The 24,344-nt window shown below is 44.0% G+C and overlaps 1 protein-coding gene and 1 long non-coding RNA gene across 2 annotated transcripts in view; one reads left to right on the top strand and one right to left on the bottom strand.

The window, feature by feature from the left end:
• Positions 1 to 3,868, bottom strand: part of C8B (complement C8 beta chain) — a 37,446-nt gene extending 33,578 nt beyond the window's left edge. Inside the window, exon 1 of the mRNA XM_032136320.2 lies at positions 3,777 to 3,868. Coding sequence (XP_031992211.1) covers positions 3,777 to 3,868 — 92 coding nt within the window. The remainder of the gene's footprint in view (positions 1 to 3,776) is intronic.
• Positions 1,839 to 11,073, top strand: LOC131381833 (uncharacterized). Its single transcript, XR_009210795.1, has 3 exons — positions 1,839 to 1,971; positions 9,955 to 10,084; positions 10,950 to 11,073. It is a non-coding gene; the product is annotated as an uncharacterized LOC131381833 (long non-coding RNA).
• Positions 11,074 to 24,344: the final 13,271 nt, after the last annotated feature.

Below are 24,344 nucleotides of genomic sequence, written 5' to 3'. Positions count from 1 at the left end.
GGGCCGCAGTTGAGACTGAGCAGATAAGTAACGTACACACTAGCTATTAAAAGTCACAATTATTTTCCTCTCTGAGATTTGAAAGCCTGTTAATGGGCAAGATGATCACTTACAGAAAGAACTTGGTAAAAAGTAGTTATATCCACCACATCTCTCATTTTTGCAACCAATTTTCATTATGGAAGGTGGCAATATAATAAAGTAATCAGCTGAATAAATAGTATGTTTGTAAATTACATCGGATGAGATGTGTGTGGTTTATTAGTACTACAAAATGCAAATCTGAAACAAAGGCTAGCATTAAATCGCATCTTTAGTTCCTGGGACTAACGAGGAGCCACATAAATTCTAGGTTCCATCAGGGCCTCTGTGTGTGGGAAAAACATGAGCCTTTCACCCCTATGAATTTCTATAGAAACAAACCTGATGGACACTTTGACCAACTGACTAAACTTCTGTCATTAAAAATCCTCTGTATGCTTTCAACATTGAAAAATTAAGCATGCCTAGAGAAGTACAAGAAATAATATAATAAACACCCATGTACTGACATCCAGATTGGCAGTTGTTCACACTTTGGTACACTTGCTTCAAGTCTTTTTTTAAATTTTTAATTTTGACATCTGCATTTTACAGCAGCCTCAATTTTTCTCCCCCCATCTTACCCCCAGAGGTGCTATTGCCATTAATTTGGTGTGTTTCCTTCCAGTCTCTTTTAGATAATTTGACATCTATACACTATCTATAGTATTGCTTGTGTGTGCTTTATTCATACTTACACATATGATTTTGCAACTCACTTTTGTTAATCAACATTGCATTTCTGAAGCCTATCCATGTTGATTCATAAAGAGATCTAGCTCATTTCTTTTGTCTGGATGTTCTATCATATGACACGCATTGCATTTAATTTATTCCTTTTCTTTTTGAGGGACATTTATATTTTCCCAATGTTTTGCGATTGCAAATAGAGCTACAGTAAACGCCCTTGCTCAGCTCCTTGAACATGTGCTCCCTCTACTTAAGGACTGGCAAGGAGGTGTCTTTCCTGGGGATGCAGAAAATGCTGTAGCCAGCATTAGGACACATTTCACCGGGCCCAGGTCTCCCACTCTCTTCCTAATAGGCGTCTCTGATCAAAATAAAGATGGATCCATCCAGTACGGCAGGATTGGGTCAGCAGTAAATTGCAAGCCATCAGCTTATATAGATGGGGTGCGTCAATATATTTTGGCTTTCGGTAGAAATGCCCTGACACAACAACTTTCTTGTCACACACAATTTGTTAAGCAGCTACATCCCCTTTGCAAACAGCATCCTTTTTCTTTGCTAGAAGGGGCAGCTTCTAGGTGGCAGGTTTTCAATTTCTCTTCTCTCTGTCGTTTGCTGTGGTAGACACGGAATTTAAAGCAACATCTCAAGACAACAAATGTGTGGCCCAGAGATGGAGAAACAGCACAGAGGCCAACAAGTCAGATACACAATGTGGGGGTTGGGGGGTGGGGTGGGGCGGGGAGGGGACAACGCATTAGTGAGAAGCAGAAGGATGCAGAGAGAGTGCAGGGGCTCTGAGACCTGAACGAAACTGGATTTGAATCCATAGTCAGCTGTTTGTTAAGTGGATAGCCTTGGGACATTTACATCTTCTGTTTCCCTCTCTGTGAAACTATAAACAGTAGCACTTACCTGGAATAGCTGTGAGGATTATAGCTAATGTTTCCAAGTGGCTGGCACAGAGTGGCGACATAATAGGTCTTAGGACACAGTGATTATGATTTCATCATCTGACTTGATTACAAGAGCATGTAAGAACAAAAAACTCTCTTGGCCAATACGAAGGTGGTCTCAGCATTTTCTGTCCCGGAACCAAAGACTATTCTTCTACTTCGCAGATGAAATTCAAATACCTGCCGTGTTCAAGACAGTCCCATGGGGATTATGGGTGGATGTCAGAACTATACCTGGATTAAGGTAAGGGTTTGAGACCCTCACCACACATGCGTGAATCTTTCCTCGTCCCTGAGGATCCGTTTGTTCTCTTACATAGCGAGAAGGAGAGATTACAGCCACCTCATGACGTTGTAGTGACGACTAAATACAATTTCTCAGACTGCACTCTAATCAACCATTTGCCCCTCCACTCCCTACCTCAGAGTGAACTTCCTAATATGTAAATTTGATCATGTCACTCCTTTGCTTCAACCCTTCAATGGCTTCCCAAAATATTGTGGTGAGGATATGGTTCAAGTTCCTTAGCTGGTACTCCAGCATCCCCCAACTCTACCCATGACCTGATGCCTGTTCACTCCTACTCTATCTCATCCCTCTCAACTCCCTGCCGGGACCTGTGTTCAAGGCCCACTGAAGTGTCCGGAAGCTTCAGGAGCAAGCCGGCTCTCTCACACTCATGCACCATTGCCTGTGCTGCTCCCTCTACCTGGCACACCTTTCAACCCCTTAGCCATTCGGCAAACACCCACGCACCTGTGGAGATTCAGCCGTCGCACTATCTCTTCTAGAAGCCTTTCCAGGTCCCATGCCCCGTAGAGCTGATAATTCCCTCCTTGTTTCCTGGCTGCCCCTGTAGCATCTCTTGTAATGGTACACATAGCATGTGCTCACATGTTGGCATTCTTTGTGAGAACATAGGCTCATCTCGGTATCCTCAGAGCCCAGCAGAAAGCTCCACCCAGGGGCACAATGCTATAGATAGGGTTGCTATGGTTCCCTTAAGTCCTCCATTCTGGAGACATTTTCTGGGGTCCTGAATGCTTCTCTGTGTACACACAGTACACACAAGGAAGGTCTTGGCAGCTTAGTTATTCTCCAGGCTAAATGGAGATTCTTGATTATCTTAATAGCTGTTACTTATTGAGTGGCCAATAGATAGTGAATGAGTGCTCATCATCCTGTGGTTCCTAATGGCAGCTCAACAGAACTGAGACCAGAGGCCGTGTCCCTTGGGAAGGAGGTACTCCTCACATAAAATGAAAGGTTTGTTCAGATCTCATTTTTGAACTAAGTAAAAGGAATGGAATTACAGTCCCTCTTCCCACAGGAGTGTTTACATGGAGACCGGGGACGCATGCACGCTTCAACATCTCATGGTAGGGGTTTCTCATGCACACGGAGCATCCCCACATTGCTACGTCACTGGCTCTTCTATCACTGGAGCCCAAGTTTGAGCTCCCACTAAGATATTTTCTTTTGCTTGTTTTGCACCTTATTAATGTAGACTAACAATGATAAAATAAATCCGCTAGCATTTAACTGCTGGGAACCTTGTGGGGGGTGAGAGAGAGAGAGAGACAGAGTGTGTGTGTGTGTGTGTGTGTGTAAGAGGGGGGTGGGAAAGAATCTGAGAATCTGAGAATCTGAAGATTTGGCGTTGATGAGCAGGTAGAATGGGTCAATCTCATTTATTAAGATCATCTCATGAATCGGCTCTTTTGTCTCTGTACGTAACAAACTTTCTTTTTCATAGAGAATCACATGGAGGCTTTGTTCAGAATACAGAACAAATATCCTATTCTTCTCAGCATGACAAAATACATTTAAACATGTCAGTTTCTTACAGGAACTTTTGTTGAAATCAGCCACTTGGTTCCACAATAATTTGAAAAGAGTTGTTGATAGTATGTTATCAGATGCATGCAAATTGCCTCAAGAGATGTTCCTCATTCAATAGGCATGCAACAAAGAGATGGTCAGCATCATGTGGCTGCACCTTCCCTGCCATATTATTGATCAGGGAATTATTGGTAACTGTCACTTACCTGGAGCCAGGCAAACTGAGACAGCCCAGGGCAGCACAGAGAAGAAATAGCTCCACCGGTGTCCTCCAAGCCCATGTCCTGGAATTCTTCATTTTCCCAATGTGACAGGAGATGCCACAGACGCTGCTAGACCCATGACAAGCCTGTGCTGTGAGTGCCACTGTCAGCTTCTGTCCCCAAGAGCAAATAGCTCTGCAAAGTAAACAGAAAGCCACTGGTGACTGGAAACAGACTTTGCACAGAACAAAAACTTACCTGTCACTCTGGAAACCAATCAGGATAATGAAAAATCTGTAGCAGCATGGTGTTTATTCCTTTGTAACTTCGGGGTAAGCTGCTAAGTGGACAGGCTATTAGTGAGGTGGCAAGGACTGTGGGCTCTAGGTCCAGACAGCCTGGGTTCAAGTACATTCTCTGCCACTGACTAGGTTGGTGCAAAAGTAATTGCAGTTTTTGTCATTGCTTTTAATGGCAAAAAACACCATTACTTTTGCACCAACCTAACAGCTTTGGACTATGGGCAAGTTGCTTTACTTCTGGGCCTTACTCTCCTTACTTGCAAAGTGGTGAGAATTAAACAAGTTAATATAAAGAAATGCTTAGAACAGGCCTATATTGGGTGCTCAGATATGTAAGCTATTATTACTTAATAGAATTCAGGGTTTGGAGTCAGACAGGCCAAGGTTTGAATTCCCTGTTTCCTCTTTCCAGTTACGTGGTGTTGAGCAAGTCAGTAAGAGGCTGTAGGGCTCTAGAGCCCATCTACCTGACTTCAAATTGCTTCTGTATGATTCACCAGCTGTGTGACCAGAGAAAATTACTAACCCTCTCTGGGCCTAAGTTCCTTCATCAATAAAACAGGGATAATAATAGTACCAACCTCACCGGTTATTGTGAAGATTAAATAAATAAATTTTTATTTAATCTTCACAACATGTTCAAAACATGTTGAACATTGCCTGGCACATTCTATGTGCACTGTCTATAAATGAGCTGATATTTTTATTGACTGTCTTGGATTCTGTTTCTTTTTTTTTTTTTTTGAGATGGAGTCTCGCTCTGTCACCCAGGCCGGAGTGCAGTGGCGTGATCTTGGCTCACTGCAAGCTCCGCCTCCCGGGTTCACGCCATTCTCCTGCCTCAGCCTCTCCGAGTAGCTGGGACTACAGGCGCCCGCCACCACGCCTGGCTAATTTTTTTTGTATTTTTAGTAGAGACGGGTTTCACCGTGGTCTCGATCTCCTGACCTCGTGATCCGCCCGCCTCGGCCTCCCAAAGTGCTGGGATTACAAGCGTGAACCACCGAACCCGGCCGGATTCTGTTTCTTCATATGTAAAATTAGGAGGACTATGCCAACTTACCACTCACAGCTGGGAGAGTCAGACCAAATACTAAATGTGTAATTGTTGAACAAATAGGCATTATAGAAATAACTACATGACACTTTGGGAGGCCGCGGCAGGCGGACCACAAGGTCAGGAGATCGAGACCATCCTGGTTAATATGGTGAAACCCTGTCTCTACTAAAAATACAAAAAAAAAAATAGCCGGGCGTAGTGTTGGGCACCTGTAGTCCCAGCTACTCGGGAGGCTGAGGCAGGAGAATGGCGTGAACCCAGGAGACAGAGCTTGCAGTGAGCCGAGATCGCGCCACTGCACTCCAGCCTGGGTGACAGAGCAAGACTCCGTCTCAAAACAAAACAAAACAAAACAAAAAACAGGAAATAACTATATGAAAATAATTATCTAAATATATATGTGCTGTTGTTGTTATTGTTTGCATCCCAAAAGATGCAAATGACTGAGGTTCTCAAACCTACCTTCCTGAAAACCATCCCTGACTCCCCAGAATCAACATATTAAAGTCCAAACTGCACCAACCTTGGCATTTACAAAACCAACCTGCAACGCATAAAGGGCTGAGTCCATGTGTTGGATGGTGGTCCAGTTGCTTTTGCTATTGCAGATATGGGTAAGGAACCTCACATGGGAGAGGCAGCTTGCAAGGTATGAGGGTGGGCTAGTAGAAAGAACACAGACTGGATTTGCTTTCCTTAAACACAGTTACAGAGTTTCTCTAAGACTGTTTTCTCATCTGTGAAATGGGGATAATAATTCATTACTACCTACTTGATAAGTTTGTTTTTGGTTTGAACGTACAAAACGGTAAACCTCCCCCTCCTGCCATCTCTGCAGAGTAGCTGGGTTGGGGTTGGAGAATCAAATAAGGAAGTATAGTGAGGGGATGGATGGGAAAGCCACAGAAGATGGTAGTCCTCTCACATTAATTGTGTCCAAAACACAGAACACAAGTTCTGCTGCCAGACCTCCCAGGGTGCATTCCAGTTGTCATAAGCCGAAGTGCAAGGCATCATGTCACCATTGTCCCAAAGGATGCAACTGACCTGAACTTTGACACAATTGATTGTGGTGGTTAATCATTTGTAAGCAAGCAGAAAATTGTGTTTCAAGAAAGATCCATGTCCTGTCTCCTATCTGCCTGCCTTTAAGAGAAGCCAAACCCTTAGAAGACAGGGCTCCCCTTCGACCTCCTCAACCTGATGTACTCACGGAGGAGCCTGCAGGCTTAGAGAGGACAGTTACACGAGTGAATCCTGTGCTCTCTCACCTCCGGGATTTTTGCATGCCGTTCCCTCTGTCCAGAGTATGTGCCACTTAGCTAAATACGACTCATTATTCAAGTTTTATATTAATGTCATTTGCTCAAGAAAGCCTTCCCAATAGATTCCCCTGGGGTTCTTAACGCTCCAGGCTCCCGTAGGTCTCCCGGAGTTCCAACCTCATCGCGCCCCCTTGTGGTTTCCCAGTGCAGCTCACCTGAGATCCTGCCTGGAGGACGGCAGCCTGAGGCTGTAGTGATAATAATACACATATTTTTCAGGGACAGTTCTTAGCAGTTTAACAGTTTTCCCATACATCATCTTGTTTGATTTTGACAATAAGCCAAGAAACTTAGTATCATCTTCCAAGCCTCTGAGACGGGGTTTCACAGCTGTTTCCACAGCTGGTTGGTAGGAAATCTATGGCTAGACACATTTTTTTTTCTGACTCCTAAACGCTCCTTTTTCTAATTCTGAAGCTTCCCCTTGCCCTTAGGATGTGCCAGCACTGTTTTAAGTCTATCACAGTTATCACACCACACCACTCTTCTGGTCTAGCTGCTCTTACTCAGGGCTATAGATCTCATCTCTGACCATGCAAGAGCTTTGAAACTGATCATATGTCTCTAGGCCTTTAAACTACGTGTAGGAATTTGTAACTCTAGGTCTATGGATTCATTAACAGTTTATTGTTTTTCCAACTTTTATTAACTGATTTTCCAGCCTCCACCCAGTTCCATAGCCAATGCCACTTTTCATGTTTCTGCTGTGGCAGCACTCCACTCCTGGTACCTATTTTTGTATTAGTTAGCTTTTGCTGCGTAACAAATAATCCCCAAATTGTAGATTAAAACAATCATCATTTATCAGCTCACAATTCCTTGGGTCATCAAATAGGCCTAGGCTAAGATAGGTGCCGGCCTTGCCTTGGTCCAGCCAACTGGTAGGTCAGCAGGAGCCTGGTTGGTCCAGGATGGCCTTACTCACCTGCCTGATGATTCATTCTGTCTGTCAGTTAGCTCTGGCCGTTGGCTGAAGTGATGAAGTAAATGGGCCACATGACTCCAAATAGACTAACTCAGGCTTGATCTCAGGGTGATCTAATGGTTTCAAAAAGCAGCAAGAAAAGACAAGCCCCAATGCACAAGTGCTTTCCAAACCTCTGCTTGCCTGATGTTTCTTAATGTCTCCTTGGCTAAAGCAATGGCCAAGCCCAAATTCAAGAGCTAGAGACAGAGCTTACACCTGTTGGTGGGAGGAACAGCAGGGTCACATTGCAAAGGGCTATGCCTAAAATTTTGGAAGGAACTCATGGACATTCGGCAATTTCTCACAGACATGTGACACTTTCGGGCTGAAGCACTTAGGAGCCAGTGTGCCCTGTCCATTTCTGTCTTCTGTCCTGTGGATTTGGAAGCATGTGTTGATAGAACAATGTCTTATGGTGAAGGAAGCCTAAACCCCTGAGTCTCTGGATGGAGGAGAGCCCATGCTGACCCATAAAGGTCTTCATGTGAGCTAAAATTCAACTTTTGTTGTGCTATGTCATTGGGATTTGGTGGTTTATGTGTTGCTGCTGCAACAATATCTACCCCATTCTGACTAATATACTTTTAATATACTCTTACATTGCATAAAAAATTTGATGTGTTTATATATTTTTCTGGGGGAAAAATCCATAACTTTCCTGAGATTCTCAAAAGGACTTAAGATTTAAAAGAAGTAAAACAAAACAAAACATTTCTTCAAGACATATAACTTTTTCAGCCAACATTATTATCTGTCTTCTTTTGAAGAGTATGTGCTATAGTGTGAAGTATTTGAGGATTCAGAAAGACTGAGACATCTCATTTCTCTCAAGGCTTAGTTTATATCCTGGACAAACCCCTTAAGCCCTCTAAGCAGTAGTTTACTGAGTTTAAAATGCAGGCTTGTTGATAAAACACTTCAACAATCATTTATTGAGCACCTACTAGATGCCACGTGCAATGCTAGGTGACTGGGTATCAAGATGAGTATGTAATGGACCTTCCCTATGAAAGCTCACAGCTTAGTGAGATGGGCAGGCACAGTAAAACATCACAACAGTACAGTGTGACAATGAGAGAGGTTTGCACAGCATAGCTCGGGCATCAGCCAAGTATGTGTGTGGCCATTGGAAAAGCATTCTCAGGAATGAGGTGACACTTAAGGGTTAAAGATAAGTTAGCAAATGAAAGGGAGGGCATGTGGTATTACAGAGAGAGGGGTCATCAAAGTTATGATCCAAAGGTGAGGAAGCTCACTGGGTCTGTGGGAACCATAAGCCATTCAGTGTTGCTGTAGCACAGAGTTCAGCATGAGCAATGGAAAGAAACGAAACAGGAGAGGCAGGCAGGAGCCATATCAGGTAGGGCCTGATGAGCATGCTAATGACATGGATTTTATCCAAGCTGGGAGAGAAGCTATTGAAGGGTGTTAGGAGGAGAAGAAAGGGGACTGCTTTCCTTGAGAGATTACTCTTGCTACAGTGTAGAGAATGGATTAGAGGGAGGCAAATTGGAGCCGAGAGACCTGTTAGGAGGCTGTCCTAAGAGTCCACTGAGAAATGATGCAGGCCTGAATTAGGGCAGTGCTAGCAGAAGAGAGAGTAGAGATGGAGAGGAAGGCATAAACATAATACCTGTCTTATGTCATTGAGGGAAGAAAATAACACACTTTCAGTGAACAGTGAAGGGCTTTGTACACTACACAGCTCTGTTTAAAGGTGGAATTATGATGACTGAGGTTATAGTTCTCTACTAAGGAAGGTGTATTAAGTCCCCAGGGCTGAGCCTGGCAGCTATTCAGGGTGACACCACCCTACACAGCACGCATTTCCCCCTTCATCACCCACAGCCCCATGGATTACAGCATGGGCTTGTCCACTTTCAGGTGAGCTCCTTGTCTTCCAGGCTCACCTTCCCTGGATCCTGGAGGACAGAATCTATCTCCCTCCTATTGTTCTAGAGCCTTAATCAGTGTCTGGGAAATGCCAACATCTACTGTTTCCACTGTAGATTTTTCCTTGCAGCCTGGGGAACCTGATTTTCAAAAGTCCTTAGCTGACTGCTGTGATAACTACATCACCGAAGTGTTTATCCATATTGGAATGTCTTATCCGTTGCATGGGTATTATCACCACAGTGCTTCGAAATTTTCCCAGAAGGAAGTGTGGGTGGGCTGAGTGGGCAACAGGGTTATTGGAGGGCTATCTGGGGGAAATAAAACCTGAATGAGAAAAAGAAGTGGCTCTATTCCCAACTGGAAAAATAAGAAGGAAAAAAATTAAAAGAAAGATAATGATAGCCAGCTAAATTATCCTCCTGTGGCAAAGAGAATAGCCATGTACGGAGCCTATGTCTCCTTCCTTTTAAGCTACACTACGGGTCCCAGCTTCCCTCGCAATTATACTTAACCCTGTGACTGCAATCTGGTGAATAAAATACAGGGAGAAGTGGTGTGTACTGTTGTATGTCTGACCCATGATAAATCTCCAGTGTGTAATCCTACACTCTCTTTTTTCCTCGTATGCCAGCTACATGTGGATACCCATGGTAATCTTGAAAGCTAGTGCCGAAGAGGGCAGAACTTCTGGCAGCCTGGGTTCCTGCATGACTGCTTGGAACAGAATCTTCTGCACTCTCTGCTGATTAGACTATGCAAGAGTAAGAAAGAAATTTCTATTATATTAGGCCACTGAGATGTCGTGTTTTTCTGTTATAGTGGCTAGCGTTACCTAAGCAAATATACCTTCCTTCCCCAAACCCTCATTCTCCACCTCACAAAACTGGCAAGCATTCACTAGAAAGGAGTTACGGGTTGAAAACTGCCTTCTAAGTGGTCAATGTCTATGACACGGATGTGGTGGTGGCAGGAAGGCAGTGTCTATTTAGCAGAGGAGGCTAACTATCTATTCTAGGGCTTTGTTTGTTCTCTGTGTTGATGGATATGGAAATTCTGTGTCCTTTATTATGTATATTTCTGTATATAAAGAATGGATATATATTTATCTGTAGACATGCACAGGTGCCCTGTTTCTTCTATTGTGCATGGTCTTATAAATTATAGGTAATTATTTCTCTCTGGCTGTAAAAGAGGCTTAGATGTAGAATACTGTGTAAGCCATATAGTTCAGGAACAGATAGTGGTATGGTTTGCCTGTGTCCCCACCCAAATCTCATCTTGAATTCCCATGTGTTATGGGAGAGACCTGGTGGGAAGTAATTGGCTCATAGAGTCAGGTCTTTCCCATGCTGTACTCGTGACAGTAAATAAGTCTCACAAGATCTGATGGTTTTAGCTCTCTTCTATTGTCTGCCACCATGTGAGATATGTCTTTCACCTTTTGCCATGAATGTGAGGCCTCCCCAGCCACACAGAACTGTAAGTTCATTAAACCTCTTTATTTTGTAAATTGCCCAGTCTCAGGTAAGTCTTTATCAGCAGCATGAAAATGGACTAATACAGATAGGATGTGTACTAAGAACTGTTGGTCAGCACTGATGGTGACAATGAGCACTGTATAACCAGGTGGATGCAAAAGGCCAGCAGTGTGCTCCAAGGCGAGGGGTTCAGCGGAGTGCTGAGAGGAGAGCTGACCTCGCAGATGTTGTTTCCTTCATTTGGGACGTGCTCTCCAAATGCAAGCAGGCGGACTGAAGAGAGAGCTCTTTAGGTACAATTTGATTTGGTACTAGTTATTTAGGGCCAGGTGTGGGCACAATATGTTTAATACTGGGGGTACAGTACATCATACGTTCTACTAAGTCCTTTTTTTGGTTCCCAAAAGTCTTTGAATATTTTACTGACCTCATGAGCCATGAGGCATTGACGTCATTGGGATAGGCAATGAAGCATCTCCAGTTCAACTCAGAGCAACTCATTTTCACAAATGTTTTTAAATATAAGTACAGACAATTGAAAGAGTACTCACTTTCTAATCCAGATAGTTCCAGGAATGCTAGAAATGTGTGGGGAGGAAAAATGGGATTCTACTTGGCAATGTGCCTTGAAACTAATTCCCTGGGGGACTTGAAACAACCGTATGGATTATGTAGTTGCATTGATTTTTTGGATTAAGTGTGGCAAATGGTGGAGTTTAGGCCACCCTGTGCATCTGTTCATTTGCTAACTACACGATCAAGTTCAAACTCTCTAGCCTAGCAAATTAACAATTTCTCAATGTCTATGCTCCAGCCACTCCAAACTTCTTCTGTTTTTTTTGAGATTGAGTCTCACTCTGCCACCCAACCTGGAGTGCAGTGATGAAATCTCAGCTCACTGCAACCTCTGCCTCCCAGGTTCCAGCAATTCTCCTGCCTCAGCCTCCCAAGTGGCTGGGATTACAGGCGCCTGCCACCTCACCCGGCTAATTTATATATATATATTTTAGTAGAGAGGGTGTCTCACCATGTTAGTCAGGCTGGTCTCGAACTCCTGACCTCAGGTGATCCATCTGTCTTGGCCTTCCAAAGTGCCAAGATTACAGGCGTGAGCCACCACGCCCGAACCAAACTTCATACCAATTCAAACACAGCATAAGTTCATTTATTCATTCAAAAAACATATGTTCAGTGTCCACTGTGTGCTGGACCCTGTGCTAAGTGGAGGATTCAGCAGTAAATATCACTCTTGGTTCCATACCTTCATGGAGTTTCCAGTTTCATAGAGGAAATAAACCCAAGTAATTGAACACATCTATAATTATGACTTGGGTAACTTTAAGTAGAAAATCACGTACTTTCTTGACGACACTAGAGGGGTGGCTGTGGAAGAGGAGTCTAGGAAACTTCCCCTGTGCTTGTGAAGCCCCAAACCAAAGTGTGAAGTGATTGACTAGTCAGGCCTTTGAACTATGGTGCAATTATTGATGTTACATAGTGTCAGGGTTTCTGTTATCTGATACAGCCATAAGAAACTATCCGAATGTTTAGCATCTGAAAACATTAATGATGTTACCATTACTCACAATTCTGTAGCTCAAGAATTCAAGCTGGCCCAGCAGGAAGGGTCATCTCTGTTCCATGTGATGTCTGCTGGGGCTGGAAGAGTCCCAGTTGTTTCTCCACTCACAGGTCTGTTGACTCGGCTCAGAAGCTTGATGGCTGAAGGTTAGATTGGACAGTCTGGCTGGGGCTGTGGTTCTCCTCAGGCCTCCTCCTCTTCAGGTGGCAACCCAGTGGGCCTCTTCACGGGTTCTCTCCAATAGTGGAACTAAAGTCTCACATGACATCTCAGGGCTCCCAAGAGTAGAAATACAGAAGTTGCCACATCTTAAGGCTGTAGCCTGGAACTAGCATAGACTTGCTTCCATCATATTCTGCTGGTTAAAGTGAGTCACAGGGCCAGCCCAGACTTGATTTGGGAGACAGCAACGCAATACAGGTGGGGTGGTGCACTGGGAACAATCTCTGAAGACCAGTTCAGGAAGTGGCATTGCTTAATGAAGGACTTTTTTAAAAACACAAGTTTTAATCAAAAGAGCCCCTTTCTCCCAAAGAATTTGCAAGTACCTTCCTTTAGTCAATGCTGATAGAGAATATGGCTTTTAGAGGTAGGTGGAACTTTTTGATTAGAGATAGATATGCCACTGTACCACCAAACCACAGGGAAACATCCTGTCTGGACTCACAAGTGCAGTAATTCTTTGATCAGGACTTAAGACTTATAATGGAGGGCTGGGCACAGTGGCACACACCTATAACTCCAGCATTTTGGAAGGCTAAAGCAGGAGAATTGCTTGAGGCCAGGAGTTTGAGAGCAGCCTGGACAAAATTGCAAGACCCCATCTGGTGTGGTGGCACAAACTTGTAGTCCTAGCTTCTTGGGAGGCTGAGGTAGAAGGATTGCTCCAGCCCCGGAGTTTGAGGCTGCAGTGAACTAGGATTACACCACTGCTGTCTACCCTGGGAGACAGAATGAGATCCTTTCTCTAAAACACAGTAAAAACATAAAAAAGACTTAGAATGAGCTTTGAGAATTGGCAGGTACAATGAACAAGATCTTTCTTCAAAGGGTTTTAAGACCCTTGATGAATGGAAATGATGTAATCCAAAGATGGGGCATGAGAGAGAAGAGCAGGGACCCTCTAAAGATGATCACCAGATCTCACAAGCAAACCACAGCAAGGAGAACCCAGTCCTGCCTGACCAGAGGCCATTCCCTTTGCCGAGGAAAACATCAAATCTGACACGGGAACTCCAATCTAGCATTTCTACAGTTTGTTGTATATTTCTGCTTAACTGTGTGGTAAATCAAACATATGAAATTAGGCTAGGATTGTACACATGTTAAGAGGGCGGCTCTGCGGGCAGAATGTCTGTTGGTAGAGCCTGCCTCTACAACTTACTGAATGTGTGGCCGTGGGCTATGTTACTTAGCATTTCCGTTCAGGGCTGTGAAAGTACTTAGCACAGTGCCACACATGACGGGAAATGGTAACGATTAATATCATCATTGGTTATGTTCTGGCTGTTAATTTCATAATTTCCAACTTAAACAGCCTTCCAGCTAGACAGTTGACTTGTTGGGCTCTTGTATCTATCCATTGATTTGAAAAGTTTAGCAACCAGAGCCCTCTTTTCGGAAGGGAAGACTTATTTCTGTCTAGATGCAGTCAGCATCCAACTTTGCAGAATTTGCTAGAGAGGAAAAGCCTGGCTTCATAAACCTGGCTACCTACACATGGTTCACAAACAGCAGGTCAAAGTCAAGGATGAATCCAGGACACCTAAATCATACTGACTGATATGGTTTGGCTGTGGGCCCACCCAAGTTCCATCTTGAATTGTAGCTCCCATAATTCCCACATGTCATGGGAGGGATCCGGTGGGAGGTAATTGAATCATGGATGTTGGTCTTTCCCATGCTTTTCTTGTGATAGTGAATAAGTCTCATGAGATCTGATGGTTTTATAAAGGGGAGATCCCCCACATAAGCTCTTTCGCCTGCTGCCATGGAAGACGTGCCTTTGCTTCTCCTTTGCCTTCTGCCATGATTGTGAGGCCTCCTCAGCCATGCTGAACTGTGAGTCCATTAAACCTCTTCCATTTATAAATTACCTAGTCTTGGGTATGTCTTTATTAGCAACACAAGAACAGACTAATACACTGACTGATGGACCCAATTACCTTTTTTGTTGTTGTTTGATATAGAAACGAGACATTTTAGGAGTCTTATAAGTATACATGTGGTGTTGATTTAGATTCAAAATATTATTACACTTTACAGGTTTCTGTTTCTCCTGAATGCACTAGTCTATTAACTCTGATACAGGTTTGGATAGCTGCACTTGTCAAAGTGTGCAATTGTTATTCCTCAGGGCTCTCTGATACCAGAATCTCTATATGTGAGCCAGGTATAGAGGAATTCCCTGTCTTTTTTTTTTTTGAGACGGAGTCTTGCTCTGTCGCCCAGGCTGGAGTGCAGTGGCACAATCTCGGCTCACTGCAACCTCCGCCTCCCGGGTTCACGCCATTCTCCTGCCTCAGCCTCTCCGAGTAGCTGGGACTACAGGCGCCCGCCACCACGCCCGGCTAATTTTTTGTATTTTTTTGGTAGAGGCAGGGTTTCACCGTGGTCTCGATCTCCTGACCTCGTGATCCGCCCGCCTCGGCCTCCCAAAGTGCTGGGATTACAAGCGTGAGCCACCGCGCCCGGCTCCCTGTCTTTTTAAGGGATGACATGAGAGAGAGGCTACATGCACGGGCTTTGCAGCCCTGACGCATGGTGCAAAAGTGGGCTACCACACTTACTAGCTGTACTTCTTAACTTCATTTTTCCTGTCTGGAAAATAGGGCTAATTGTGCCCACCTTATGGGGCTCCTGTGAAGACCAAATGAGTAACCATACATAAAATGTTTAGAACAATTCTGGGCACATGATGAGTACATTATACAAGCATTAGCTTTTATAATTATTCAGCTTCTACATCAAATGGACGTTCTTTACTTTATTTCATTAGTTTTTGGGGATGAGGTGGTTTTTGGTTACATGGATAATTTCTTTAGTGGTGATATCTGAGATTTTGGTGCACCTGTCAACCAAGCAGTGTACACTATAACCAATATGTAGTCTTTTATCCCTCACCACTCACACCCTTCCCTGCGAGTCTGTTATATCATTCTATGCACTTGCATCCTGATAGCTTAGCTCCCACTTATAAGTGAGAACATAAAGATATTTGGTTTTCCATTCCTGAGTTACTTCACTTAGAGTAATGGCCTCCAACTTCATCCAAGTTGTTGCCAATGCCATTATGTGGAAGTTTATCCCAGTTCTCAGGTCACCCCTGTCTGGACTCTGACTCTGAACCTCAAGGACTTCCTTAAACAAGGATGGGAAGAGGGCAGAGAGGTGGCTTTTTCCGATGTAGGGATCTGCTTGATGCCTAAAACCTAGCCCCAGATTTAAGATTCTTCTATGAGGCTGAATGGAGCAGGAGGAAACATTCTGCGATTCATGCTACAGAATGAGGTTTGGCCCATTCTTGACACTTGCATACCACCTGTGTGTGTTCTGGGGCAGGTGGAGTCTCCCTTCTGAATCTCCGGTTCTCACCTGCGCAATAAGGTAGCAATCCCTGTGGGAAGGAGCCCCCAGGCACTTCAGATCCAGGCAGACTTGCCAAGGCAGGGCAAGCCTAAGTGCCCACACATCCAAGCCAGAGTCACCTGGATTCCCTTAAGGTCTGGAAAGTAGATAATACCCAGAGCCCAGCTACTAGAAATGGGGCACAAGGACCCAAAGAACCCAGCAACCAAGCTGGCTTGTGTTCAGATGCTTGCAGAGTAAGTGGCTGGGGACTCTTACACCTTCCGAATCTTATGACTTGTGTCCTCAGAGGCTGGGAGTAGGGCAGCCTGTGAGTGAGTTCTGCAAGAACTACACGTCTCTGGGGCTGGCTTGTCCTTTCCATGCAGGCTACTTTCCAAGCCCTCTAGAATAAGTCAGCCCTCTCCAATCCGCTTCAGCATTTGTTCTGACCCTCTGCTCCCGTTAGCACCTTCTCCTGTTACTCCTACCATCCATGAGTTCTGTTAGTTGGCTACCCTTTGGTGGGAGGCCATTCCACTTAACGGTCATGACCCAGTTGCAGTACTTACCTATGGTTTGGGGGTTTGTATTTTTGAGAGGCAGTGCCACCAAGTGGATGCAGCATAAGCACTGGAGGGGTAATGGGCTGAGTTTGAATCTCACTTCTGTCATTTGTTAGCTATCTGACTTTGGGCAAGTTACTTTGCCTTTCTGATTCTCAGTTCCTTCACTAGAGAGAAAATTATTCTCGTATGGGGGTCATAAGGATTAGGAACAATAAACGTAAATTTCCTGCACAGTGCTTGACACGTGGTAGGTGTTCAATATGTGGAAGCTGCTACTTCTATCATAAATATCATTATTATCATCTGTGACTCCACATCCATGTCCAGGACTGCCAGAGGAGGGTAACACAGGTAGAGAATCATGCAACCATGAAGGTTAATCAAAAGGTCATTTTAGAGTACCTGAGGCATAGACTTCAATCTCACATTTAGCCATATCTCAGAGTTTTGACCTAAAACCTTCACCAGAACATTCACCAGAATTCTTCCATCCTCTGAGATCTCCAAGAAACACTTTCCAGATAAGTGGGAAAACTAAACCCTCTGAGCAGAACTCCACAGCTTTGAGACTGCAGCCTTGGCCCTGCAGTCCCACAGGTATCCACAAAGATAGTTGGCATCTTCAAAATACTTAACAATTTTCAGCCACGGTGGTAATGACCATCATAGCATAAGGATAACAATAGCAGGTTTTAAAAGGCCCGTATATTGACCACAAATAGGTGTAATCACACACTCTCCATGGTGCTGCTCAGGCTATCATTTGTCCTATGTAGCTCTGACCCAATTGCAGAAAGAAATTCTGCAGAACTTTGAGAGGGTGAAAACTGCCCATCTCCCAGGCTCTCTCACCATCCCTGAGCTCTCAGAATGAGTCTCTGTTCACCAGGGCGGCGCTAGTGTGCAGGAGACAGTGGCCAAGCCTCCACTGCAGCTGCCTTGCCAGGTTCCTCATCAATACCTGTTGACATTTCCCAGAGTAATCATTCTGGGCACCTTGGTATATTTTTTCATATCTCTGGATAGATTACCGGGGCTCTATTGATTTTGTGGTTTCATGTGTGAAAGATCTAATCTTAATCCTCAGTTGTTCATTTTCCTTAACCTTTTAATAACATGATACGGAGGGAACCTGTCAGAATGGAAATTGTTTCTGAGGCATGTTGTCATAAATATATGCCACACACTGTTTTATTTTATGGGTGCAGCCACATTTTTTGAAATAATAATAATGATAAAATTTGGATAGTGTATTGCAGTTTACAAAGCACTTTTCCTTATCAGCTCGTTTGATCCTGATGGCAATCCTAACAGGTAAGAGTTATTTTATTTCCTTTGATCTATTTATTCTCGGAGTCTTTCGACAACGTGAATTTTTATTATTATTCGCTGTGTCACAGGTGAGAAACCTGCATTGCCCAAGGTCACACAGCTTTTAAAAATAAGATTCAGAGTTAGAGAGATCTGCACTCAAATCCTGACACTGCTAGGTTGTTGCTGTATCACTTTGAACATAAGACTTGGGCTGTCTGTGGCTCATTTCTTTATCTACAAAACAGGGGTGATGCTATCTTTCTGGGATTTTGGAGGGATTAAAGATGATGTGGGCAAACCATCTGCACAGTACCCGGCACTTAGGAGAGGATCAACAAAAGCTATTATAATCAAAATAATAATAATATCAAGTACTTGAGAAGGGCAGGGTTTGAGCCAGGACTTTATGTCAAACCTCAGTTCTCTGTTCACTTTGTTGGAGAGCAGTTAGAATCTTCTCTCTCACATGCATGCATGCTTGCTCTCTCTCATTTTTTTCCTTAATTTGTAAAGCCCCAGTGAATGACAATAAACTAAGGGCTCTTGAGACGAACACTTGGAAGTCTCTGTTGATGCTGGGGGTGCAGTACAAGAGCCATCTGGGCAGCGATGCCCTTGAGTCTTCCTCCCTGGAGCAAGATTCCAGCCAGTGACCTGGAAATCGTCCTGCAGAAGTACAGTTCCCAGTCCTGGAGGCAGGCTGACTACACCTGTGTCCTGAGTTAAGAAAGGCTGATGGAGGCATGCAGATGTTCTCACCATAGTTTAGAGAAGTTACACAGGGAGAAGTTATTAGGGATTGTGGACTTGAGCCAGAAAACCAGAAGGACTGGGGCTTTATTCCCAGCTTGAGGCTTTGAGAAAGTCATTTCCTTTACCCACGTCTCAGCTTTCTCATCCTTAAAATGACAGTGTTCACTGTAATTTGTGTTTCCCAGCCCAAATTTAGCTGAAAACCAAAAACTACTCAAATCCTGCCCCCTCCCACATCCCATTTCCAGTCCCAGAATGATGAATGGGGTGGGTGAGGAGAAAAAGGCAGCAGGGCAGGGATGTATAAACGGAAAAAGACATGTTCATATTAGGAAATTTGAGCTCAGATGACTTCTAAATTTCTTCTGAGGACTCACATTCCATGGCTTCAGCTTTCTGGAATTTAAGCTCATTGCCATACTAGCTGTTTCACAGCTTTCTTTGTTAGCACTTGAGTATTACTCATCAATGCAGGTAAGATGGAAACAGATAAATCTCTAGCAAAAAATGGCATTTTTTTCTCTCCCTTCCCCTCCCCTCCTCTCCTCTTCCATCCTTTCCCATGAGTAAATGCATACCCTTCTAGATTAAATCCTGGATCTCCACTGATAAATCCTGAAATTTCCTGACTTGTGCAACTTTGGTACGTGTTGTTCCCTCTGTCATGTGGACTTTTTTACTGGGGTCCTCATTCTCCATCTGGTAAAATCATGTTCATCTTTTCAAGATCCATCGCAAATGTCACTCCTACTTTGAGAAGCTTGTATCAGTCCGTTTTTGTGTTGCCATAAAGAAATATGTGAGGCTGGGTAATCTATAAAGAAAAGAGATTTAATAGGCTCATAGTTCTGCAGGCTGCACAGGAAGCATGGGGCTGGCATCTGCTTCTTGTGAGGGCCTCAGGAAGCTTGCAATCACGGTGGAAGGTGAAGGGAAGCAGGAATATCACATGGGAAAAGCATGAGCAAGTTGTGATGGGGGAGGACCCAGACTTTTCAACAACCAGATCTTGTGTGAACTAACTGAGCAAGAACTCACTCATCAACAAGGAGGTTAGTGGAAAACCATTCATGAGGGATCCGCCCCCGTGATCCAATCACCTTCCAGTAGGCCCCACCTCCAATATTGGGAATCACATTTCAACATGAGATTTGGAGGGGACAAACATCCAAACTATATCAGAAACTTTGCCTGACTATCCCAAGAAAAGAAACCATGTCTTATTTTGGCCCCATAGCACTATCTCTAGGATAGCATTTGCTGGTATTTGTGACACCGTGTTGTAATTCCTTGGCCGTCTGTCCTTTCTTCTCCCTCCACCTGTGCATTCCTTCAAGGAGAGGACCATATTCTCATTCATTTTGATATCTCTAGCACTTGTAGGGATGTCCTTCTATTATGATATTAGCATGCTGATTGGAATGTTAATAACCCTGTCAACATAGCTTTTATTCATTTATTCACTGATTCATTTATTATTCCTAGACTCAGAATATTTTACAACATTGTAAAGGGCATTACATGTATCATCCAGCCTCTTCATTTGTTCAGAAATGGAGGCTCAGAGAGGTAAAGTAACTTACCCGGTGCTACCCACCTTAGCAGAAGTAGAGTTGGTAGTTAACTCCATGACCTCTCCTTCAGCCCAGGGTCTTTCTCTCAGTCCTACATGTTCAGGAGACCTTTCCAGCTCACCTACTATGTTTCAGGCACTGTGCTATGTGTAGGGAAAGGATATTAATATGATATGGTTCCTGCCTGCAAGGGGTTTACAGTCTAGTAGGAAAGCAGAGACCTTTTCCACATACTCTAAACCACCTATGAATATTTATGCCTAACTGATTGACTGACCCCCTGACCATCTCTTGAGAGTGGACTCCAGCCCACATCCTCTCAGGGACTTTACTCTGCCTCTCTTGCTCTGAGCTGCCTCGTGTCCGGGGCCATGGACACATCCCTTTGTATTCTGATTTTGACAGCTGTTTTGGGTTTATCTGACTCTTCCTCTTGACATTTTAGACCCAGGCTCTCTTTCATGACCTTGAGGCTTTTCTCAAGCTGTCTCTCACTGTCTTGATAAAGACTTCCTGCTCAGTTTCCAGTCCCATAAACCCCACTGCTGCCCTCCCCACCATCCCTCTGGCTAGTCCCCGCACCCACAATGAAATTAACTCAAAGCTGGGACAATTACAGAGATACTTCTGTGGGCCAGCCAGCCTCCTTTGTGCCTCTGGCATATGGGTTTACTTTTAGAGGAGAATGAATCCACTAAAGCACATCTTTCTTGAAATGACGGTTTCCAGAGCAGCAAAAGTGTAGCATGCACCATTTGCAAGGAGCAATTCTTGCTCTACCTAAAATGCCATCAGCACAAAGCATGGATGGATTTGTAGATTGTTACTTTTTGAGTAAGCTCATGTGGAGTTTGATAAAACTTCTTCCTCATGATCCATAAGCCAGATGTTTCTACTGAGATAACATATTATTATTAGTGTTGAATCTCAGCCATTAACATAACTGATATTGGCCAAGCATTTCCCATCCTCTGGTTAGGTAACTCTCAAAAGAGCTGGGCAAGGTACGATAACAGACCGTGGCCCAGGAGCTTCCTAAAGCCAAGTAGATTGCAGGTGAAAATGAGAGGACAGTCACTTCTCCCTTACTTTCTCCAGGAAGCATGGAATAGCAAAAGAACCAGAACTTTGGTATCTGTGAGTACAGGGATCTGGCTGTACCATTTATCTGGAGAGGGTGTTTTACCGCTTTTGAGCTTCAGTTTCTTGCTTTATAAAATGGGGGTGAGAATGCCCATATTATAGGAGTCTTGTGAGAAAATGAAAAAGAATGTAGATATGCTAACTCCCCACTCTAAATACCATCATATATATGTATAGACATATATAGACATATATATATAGACATATATAGACATATATGTGTGTGTGTGTGTGTGTATATATATATATATATATATAGACATATAGCTGTAAGGAGAAGGTGGGAAAGAACAGGCTTGGTGGAAAGGAGAAAATGCAAATGATAGATAGAGATAATTGTGAGCTGCCTAAGGGGTGGACTCCTGGACTAGCTGTGCAGAGGTGAAGAGATACAAGGAGCTTGTCATAGGCCAAATAGCCATGGCTATGGGGAGGGGACAACTAGGTCTGGCCTTGCCCAGCAAGGAGTCAGGCTGTGATTTCTGGGGGACTAAGGACTGATTTGAAGCAGAACTGCAGCCCGATAAGACAGGGAGATGATCCAGTGCCACACAGAGAAGGGGCCTAGTCCCAAAAAGCTTGTCAGAACCCCAGGCAGATCCATTGGCACCCTGGGGAGGACATCCTGCGGCATTGGAGTGGACATCACCTACTGGAATTGAAACATGGTTCCTAAGAATGGGCTTGCATGGCCAGGATCCAAAAGGAAGGCTGTAGTTCCATGAGGAGACCTGTTCTGAGTCGAGATGACAAAGCTATCTCCAAACCCCACCTGCTAGGGAGGATAAGATTGCTAACAACCAGCTCTGTGGTCAGAACCGGCTCAGCTGCACAGGGTAGTGCTATTGGCAGCTAAACATAGGGTGGGGGAAGAAGAGACCTACGAAGTGTTCCCAAACCCCTGTCCAACTCCCCGTTTGGATGAGAAAGCCTATCAAGGCTTCTGAGATATCTAAGGAGGAGAGCCAGTAACTGCTTAGAGTACATCTTTATGATGACATTCCAGAAAATTCACCACTTACTGTAGTTTAATTCCTCCTTGTCTATTTGAATACCTGGGTGGAAATATCAGACTCACCCAGGCTCAGTTCTACAGGTAACATGGAGCCAAGGAGGGTCTTAGAAGAGCAGAGTAGATGAGCAAAGCTGTATTTCTCAGACACTGCTTAAAATGCATTTCAAAGGGCAAAGACAAGGCGACCTCTTAGGAGGCTTGTTCTGCGGTGCTAGTGGGGATGAAGAAGAGAGGCTAAGGGATAAGCATGGCTAAGGTGGGATTATCAGAATCCACCTGTAAAAGTAGGGAGGAGGCATGGATGGCAGGGACCCAACAGACTTCAGGCAATACTCTGTCCCTCGCCCCGTGAGGATAGCCTGTATCCACAGGAGGAAGGCTGCGATTCTTCACCTACCCACTCTTCCTTGCAATGGAGACACCTAGAGAGTTTGGGGTAGTAAGAAAGGGTAAGGTTGAGAACCCAGCCATGTGTATTGGCCCAGACAGAGCCTTGGAAGGGAGAAAAGGAAAGGGTCACAGAAACTCGTTTCATAACCAAATTTCCAGCCACTTCTCCTCTACTGGGCCTCTGCTTCTGCATGTGGAGGTGGGATTGGTGGTCACTGCTGCTTCTTAGAGAGGGTCACAAGGGAGTGTAAGCAGTGCCAGCAGCCAGGTGGGTGGGCATGAGAGCAGATCTCCCTGTGCTCCTCACCAGTGCTGGACCTCAGGCACTTTACTGATATTTAACAAACACAAAGGTAGAATTTACCATGTGCTAGGCACTTTACAATTGCTAGCCCATTTATGCCTCATTACAGTGCTAACCTCATCTCAATTTTACAGATGAGGCTAAGGCAGCTCTGAGAAGTTAACTCACCCAATGTCTCAGAGCTACTAAGTGATAGAACTGGAATCTCTGTACTTTCCTGTAGGAATATGGTACCTAAATTTCATGTACACACATGTTGATCTATGTTGATCTATGTGTGCATGAAAGATGATCTTTCCAATCTATGGTTCAGTGAAGGAAAACAAGTTGTATGCATTGCATACTACTATTTATATATTTTAAAAAGCAAACACCTATAAAACAAAAACTATGTATGTCTGTAGATGTGATGTTCCCCTTCCTGTGTCCATGAGTTCTCATTTTTCAATTCCCACCTATGAGTGAGAATATGCGGTGTTTTGTTTTTTGTCCTTGCGATAGTTTATTTCATCCATGTCCCTACAAAGGACACGAACTCATCATTTTTTATGGCTGCATAGTATTCCATGGTGTATATGTGCCACATTTTCTTAATCCAGTCTATTGTTGTTGGACATTTGGGTTGGTTCCAACTCTTTGCTATTGTGAATAGTGCCGCAATAAACATACGTGTGCATGTGTCTTTATAGCAGCATGATTTATACTCCTTTGGGTATATACCCAGTAATGGGATGGCTGGGTCAAATGGTATTTCTAGTTCTAGATCCCTGAGGAATCGCCACACTGACTTCCACAATGGTTGAACTAGTTTACAGTCCCACCAACAGTGTAAAAGTGTTCCTATTTCTCCACATCCTCTCCAGCACCTGTTGTTTCCTGCTTTTTTAATGATGGCCATTCTAACTGGTGTGAGATGGTATCTCACTGTGGTTTTGATTTGCATTTCTCTGATGGCCAGTGATGATGAGCATTTCTTCATGTGTTTTCTGGCTGCATAAATGTCTTCTTTTGAGAAGTGTCTGTTCATGTCCTTTGCCCACTTTTTGATGGGGTTGTTTGTTTTTTTCTTGTAAATTTGTTTGAGTTCATTGTAGATTCTGGATATTAGCCCTTTGTCAGATGAGTAGGTTGCAAAAATTTTCTCCCATTCTGTAGGTTGCCTGTTCACTCTGATGGTAGTTTCTTTTGCTGTGCAGAAGCTCTTTAGTTTAATGAGATCCCATTTGTCAATTTTGGCTTTTGTTGCCATTGCTTTTGGTGTTTTAGACATGAAGTCCTTGCCCACGCCTATGGCCTGAATGGTATTGCCTAGGTTTTCTTGTAGGATTTTAA

Source organism: Hylobates moloch, unplaced genomic scaffold (genome assembly GCF_009828535.3).
Source record: "Hylobates moloch isolate HMO894 unplaced genomic scaffold, HMol_V3 SCAFFOLD_18, whole genome shotgun sequence".
Lineage (NCBI taxonomy): Eukaryota > Metazoa > Chordata > Mammalia > Primates > Hylobatidae > Hylobates > Hylobates moloch.
Note: the sequence above shows the minus strand (reverse complement) of the source record. Positions and strands in the feature narration are given on the sequence as shown.